General features: G+C 29.7%; 1 protein-coding gene across 1 annotated transcript in view; it reads left to right on the top strand.

Moving 5' to 3' along the window:
* The window catches only part of LOC107681913 (cylicin-1-like), a 58,506-nt gene that overhangs the window by 51,076 nt on the left and 1,073 nt on the right, over positions 1-6,357 (top strand). The window contains exons 17-23 of the mRNA XM_016478285.1: positions 1,178-1,302; positions 1,563-1,637; positions 2,733-2,858; positions 4,980-5,072; positions 5,165-5,201; positions 5,241-5,290; positions 6,242-6,286. Coding sequence (XP_016333771.1) covers positions 1,178-1,302; positions 1,563-1,637; positions 2,733-2,858; positions 4,980-5,072; positions 5,165-5,201; positions 5,241-5,290; positions 6,242-6,286 — 551 coding nt within the window. The remainder of the gene's footprint in view (positions 1-1,177; positions 1,303-1,562; positions 1,638-2,732; positions 2,859-4,979; positions 5,073-5,164; positions 5,202-5,240; positions 5,291-6,241; positions 6,287-6,357) is intronic.

Raw genomic sequence — 6,357 nt, 5'->3', positions numbered from 1 at the left:
CCTATTTATACTATAGTCGCACCGGTAGTGACGTCATGGCTGTCGCCGGCCAACGAGTTGTTGGTGTTTTTTCAATGTATGCTTCAGACACGGGTCACGACGAGGCGTTCCCCATAGCGACCCCTAGAGGACGCAGTTCGAAGTTCCCATGAAAGGGAATTAATAATATCATAAAGGTCTCATGGAAAGTTCATTAGTAATATAATAATATTTTATTTTATTTTATTGAATTTATTGTAGTTTAGTAATATGATAAATAATAATTTTCTAGTTATGAGTTATGGAAATGTGGTAATTTATGCTTGTAAACAGGGTTATTATTTAGTTCAAACTAAAACCATAAACAATTTAATTACTTGCAATGAAACAAACGTTAAGTGAAATAACATAAAATTGTCTAAGCTTATTGTATTTCAGCTAGTTGCCAAAGCAACATTTCTCATTTTCATTCAGTTTAACATGATGTACTAAAATAACTAAAAAATTAAAATAAATAAAAACTATATAGACATAAAACAATAATTAATAAAAACAGCATTAATACAGCAACATTAATAAAACTTTAACTAAAATGTTTTTTACGGTCTGGAAAAGTTAATAATATCTTGTCGCAAAAGTTGCATGGAAAGTTCTTTAGTAATATAATTTATTTTGTATTTTATTTAAATGTATTACTTTTTATTTTATTTTATTTTATTTTATTTATAATTGTGAGTCATGGAAATGTGTTGATCTAAATGTGTACACAGGGTTAAAAATAAAGCCATACATTTTTTTACTTTAAATAAAATTATTTGAAATATACTTAAAAATATAACGTTAAGTGAAATACAATAAAATAAAATAAAACTAGCTAGTTGCCAAGGAAACATTTCCCATTTTCATTTAGTTTAACTTGATATACTAAAATAACAAAAAATTCAAACTAAACTGAAATAAAAAATAAAAATGATTCAGAAATATATCTAAAAAATAAACAATTACTAATAAAAAAAAAAATGTATACAATTTTAACTAAAATAAAAATGGAAAATACAAAAATAAAAACGAATTAAAAATATTATTAAAAAGTGCACTGCGTGTGAGGACCCTGTTTTTCCTCCGAACAGACAACTGTTATTTCAAAGCTCTAATGGTGGTCACATGACTCATGAAAGCAACTTCCTGTCCTGTGCAGCACTTCCTGTGGAGTCTGCGGGTTTGACCGCTGCCAGGGACGACGGTCACGTGTCTGATGACGAGGGCGAAGGAGGCCACGACAAACAGAAAGACAAAAAGAAGAAAGTAAAGAAAAAGAAGAAGGTTTGTGTAATTAACTCAGATCCACGTCTGACTCTCCTCGATATGAAATATGAACGAACGAAAAGCTCGCTTCATTAATCATCCAATTATGTGTGAAAAAAAAACATGTTTTTCCAGTAACGCACTCACTGCTGGTTTGAGCCGCACTAGTAAAAGTGATTTTACTCTTGTGTGCAGGTGACAGATCTCATTAATCAGAACCGTGCTAAACATGATTTTTATGCCCTAAACTCATTTCATATGACGCCTCTGTCTCTCAGAAGGCATGCAGCTCGTCCTCTTCATCGGACAGTGAGGATGAGAAGAAGAAGAAGAAGAAGAAGAAGAAAGATGAAGTAAGATTTAAGCTTCCTCATAAACCGCTGCATAATAAAAATCACATAATATTGGAGGGCTGGTTCATAATTTACTGATATTCTAATGATAATTAACTGTAATTAATAATATAAAATGAATAATTCAGAAAGTAAAGGCTAACTGTTGTTTGAAGCTGATGTAAAATCAATAATCAGTCAAATTCTACTGTACTCTAAACTGTAAACGTCCTGCAGTTAAACTGATTAACTATATTAGTTTTGTGATTTTGAGTATTGATTTATTATTTTTGTGAAGTCAACGTAAAAATTTATTTATTTATTCATACAACCTAGTTGTTTGGAATTTTGCTTGGTGAGCTCATCAACAATAATAACAAACATTAAAATACATATATAAATACATACACATGCACAACTATATATGTCCTGTCAATTATAAAAATTGAAAATGTTAAAATTATTAAAATATTATATAAAATGCTTTAAATATGAGCAATACATGAAGGGTTATTATAGTTAACTAAAACTAAAACCATAAAAAAAATATTTCCTTAAATAATAACAAATATATTGATTTTATTTAAAGGAAAATAAAAAATTGCATATAATAAAAATAATAAAATAAAAAATCTGAAGTGAAATAAAATATAATAAAAAAAATAAAATAAAATAAACGGAATAAAATATATATGAAAATTAAACTTATTTCAGCTAGTACCCTTGGCGACATTTATTATTTTTTATTTATTTTAAATTGATTACACTAAAATAGCTAACACTAAAACTGAAATAATAACTTATAAAATTGTATAGACATATTTAAACAAAAAACTAATAAAAATGACAAAACAAAACTTGAATATAAAATTAAAATTATAAATAACTAAAATTAAAATTAAAACAACATACAAAAATGAAAACCAATTCAAAACATTAATAAAAACAGTACAACTAGTATCTCAGTGATACCAAGATAACACTGGAATGGAGTGATGGTTATTACAGTTTGTGAAAGATTACACATTTTCATGACGTTTTTATTGGTTTAATAAATCATTTCAGAATATGATCTTGTATGTAGAATATAGAATTCACTGCTGTTATTCCCAACAGGACTCCAGCTCTTCTTCTTCATCCGACAGCAGCTCCTCATCCTCCTCAGACTCAGACAGCGACGATGACAAGAAGAAGAAGAAGAAGAAGAAGAAGAAGAAGAAGAAGAAGAAGAAGAAGAAGAAGGTAATGATAGAAATGAGCTACCTGGCCTGAAACCTAAATGAATGTGTTTGTGGATTCATTCTTGTCTGTGATTATTAAGATGTCATTTGCTAAGAAAATGAATGTAAATGCAGATTAATCTCTCAATCCTCAGGATTCATCATCATCATCATCTTCATCTGACAGTGACCATGACAAGAAGAAGAAGAAGAAGAAAAAGAAAAAGAAGAAAAAGAAGAAGAAGAAGAAGAAGAAAGTGAAGGTCAGATTCATTTACGTACACTGAAAAAAAAATTGATGTAGAAACATTTTTCACAAATTGCTGGTAGATGTCACAAAGCAATTTCATAACATATAAAATTTTGAATTAAAAACTAATAGTATTTTCTTGTAAAACATATTCCAATCGTCTTTGTTTTGGTTGCAACTTTGAAAAAGCATTGTTAGTGTAGTTTCACTGTAATTTCACAGCTGCATGTGAAAAAGTTAGTTTTGTCATTAACAGTTTATTTATTTATTTGCTTATTTCATTCATGCATTCATTCATTTTTATTATTTTCGTTTGTTTTGCTCACATTTCATACAATTTCCCAGCAGCACTCCGAAGTACAAGCCTTTAATTTTCTTGTTTCTTAAGGATTCATCTTCATCATCAAATAGCTCTTCATCATCATACAAGAAGAAGAAGAAGAAGAAGAAGAAGAAGAAGAAGAAGAAGAAGAAGAAGAAGAAGGTAATGATAGAAATGAGCTACCTGGCCTGAAACCTAAATGAATGTGTTTGTGGATTCATTCTTGTCTGTGATTATTAAGATGTCATTTGCTAAGAAAATGAATGTAAATGCAGATTAATCTCTCAATCCTCAGGATTCATCATCATCATCATCTTCATCTGACAGTGACCATGACAAGAAGAAGAAGAAGAAGAAAAAGAAAAAGAAGAAAAAGAAGAAGAAGAAGAAGAAGAAAGTGAAGGTCAGATTCATTTACGTACACTGAAAAAAAAATTGATGTAGAAACATTTTTCACAAATTGCTGGTAGATGTCACAAAGCAATTTCATAACATATAAAATTTTGAATTAAAAACTAATAGTATTTTCTTGTAAAACATATTCCAATCGTCTTTGTTTTGGTTGCAACTTTGAAAAAGCATTGTTAGTGTAGTTTCACTGTAATTTCACAGCTGCATGTGAAAAAGTTAGTTTTGTCATTAACAGTTTATTTATTTATTTGCTTATTTCATTCATGCATTCATTCATTTTTATTATTTTCGTTTGTTTTGCTCACATTTCATACAATTTCCCAGCAGCACTCCGAAGTACAAGCCTTTAATTTTCTTGTTTCTTAAGGATTCATCTTCATCATCAAATAGCTCTTCATCATCATCATCTGACAGTGAGGATGACAAAAAGAAGAAGAAGAAGAAGAAGAAGAAGAAGAAGAAGAAGAAGAAGAAGAAAGTAAAAGTCAGAATGATTGATGATGATGATATATGTAATACAATATATATACATATATGAAATTTCCATATGTGAAAATAATTTGAGGTAAAATCATATGAGGTAAAAACGTGTATGAAACCTATTAGAAAGTGGAACTTCATATATTTACATATATATATATATCTAGCCCAAACAAATATGCATGTTTGTGTAAGTGCCATACATTTTTGGACATATGTCATGTACAGTATATCCATCCAGAAACCCGTCAATATCTGTTGATAAATATAAAAGTGATTAAAAAAAAAACGTGTTTTAAAAAATGTATTACAAAAACATATATAAACATACAGATTTTTTGTATATATGAAGTTTTAATAAAGTTGCATATATAATTAAAACATACAGTATATTGTTGGTTGCTACATATAAAATATCATCATATAGATATTATTAACATATGCACATATACAAATTTAGCAAAATATTTGCTATTTTATATATGTTATAAACTTATATCTTCATCTACCCAGAGAATGTATGAATGTGGAAATTATATATTGCCTTATAGGTGGCATATATGCCAATATCACTCTTAATACATTCAATATACAGTATGTCATATATTACATTTCTGTATGGGTTTATGAAGATTTACCGTGATTTCACTGAATAACTGCTCTGCTCTCTTTTCTCAAAGGATTCGTCTTCATCATCAAGTAGCTCCTCGTCTTCTTCTGACAGCGATGACGAGAAGAAGAAAAAGAAAAAAAAGAAGAAGCATAAGAAAAAGGTAAAATCTCTCACTTTATTAAATATTCACACTGAGTTCATGAGAAATACATGAATCCAGAACGTATTCGACCTTTTGACCTCCATCCTCAGGAGTCCAGCTCCTCTTCCTCATCCTCTTCCTCCGACAGCGATGATAAGAAGAAGAAGAAGAAGAAAAGTGAGAAAGACAAGAAAAAGAAGAAAGACAAGAAGAAGAAAGATGAGAAGAGTAAAAAGGTGATGTTCAGTTTCCTCCATTCAAACCTGCAATACTGGTTTAACAGCTGGTTAACCTGCATTGCTGCTGGTTAGTGAAGAACTGGCTTTCTAAAGCAAGTCATTAAGAACAAAGCGATTTTTCAGTGTTGTTTTAGGGTCGTTGAGATGCTTCTATGGTTGTTATTAATATTTTGAATTAGTTTTTATATTTGTATTTTCATTTTAATTTTAAAGTTTTTGCATTTTTATTAGTTTTTTTTTATGTCTATATAATTTCTTATATAATTCCTATATATTTTGTATTTGTGAGCCTGGAGCACAAAAGCAGTCTTAAGTCGCTGGGGTATATTTGTAGCAATAGCCAACAATACATTGTATGGGTCAAAATACATTTTTCTTTTATGCCAAAAATCATTAGGATATTAAGTAAAGATCATGTTCCATGAAGATATTTTGCAAATCTACTACCGTAAATATTAAAACTTAATTTTTGATTAGTAATATGCATTGCTAAGAACTTCATTTGAACAACTTTAAAGATGATTTTCTCAATATTTAGATTTTTTTGCACCCTCAGATTCCAGATTTTCAAATAGTTGTATCTCAGCCAAATATTGTCCTATCCTAACAAACCATACATCAATGGAAAGCTTATTTATTCAGCTTTCAGATGATGTAGAAATCTCAATTTCGAAAAATTGACCCTTATGACTGGTTTTGTGCTCCAGGGTCACATATAATTAAATTCAGGATTTTAAAATTTTGGTCTGAATATTCTGCTTCTCATCTTCTGTCTCATCCAGAGTGTTTTGAATTGGGTTTTATTTTTATATTTTCAGTTTTCAATTATTTTAAACTCTTCTCATCCAGAGTTCATGTTCTGAATCTGATGGTGCGAGATACGTTTTTTCTATTGTATTTTATATTTTGTCTTTTTTCTGATGATCGTGTCTTTCGTCTGAATTCCAGGACTCCGGAAAGTCTTCAGGGTCAGAAAACGATGATGGCAAGCATGTATGAACTAATCCAAACTTGCTTATTTTAATCTAACCCCCCACCCCCCCCCCCCCCCCCTCCCCCCCACA

This window comes from Sinocyclocheilus anshuiensis, unplaced genomic scaffold, assembly GCF_001515605.1.
Source record: "Sinocyclocheilus anshuiensis isolate Anshui unplaced genomic scaffold, SAMN03320099.WGS_v1.1 scaffold2470, whole genome shotgun sequence".
NCBI lineage: Eukaryota > Metazoa > Chordata > Actinopteri > Cypriniformes > Cyprinidae > Sinocyclocheilus > Sinocyclocheilus anshuiensis.
The sequence above is the reverse complement of the archived record's forward strand: the minus strand, read 5'-3'. Positions and strand labels throughout refer to the sequence as shown.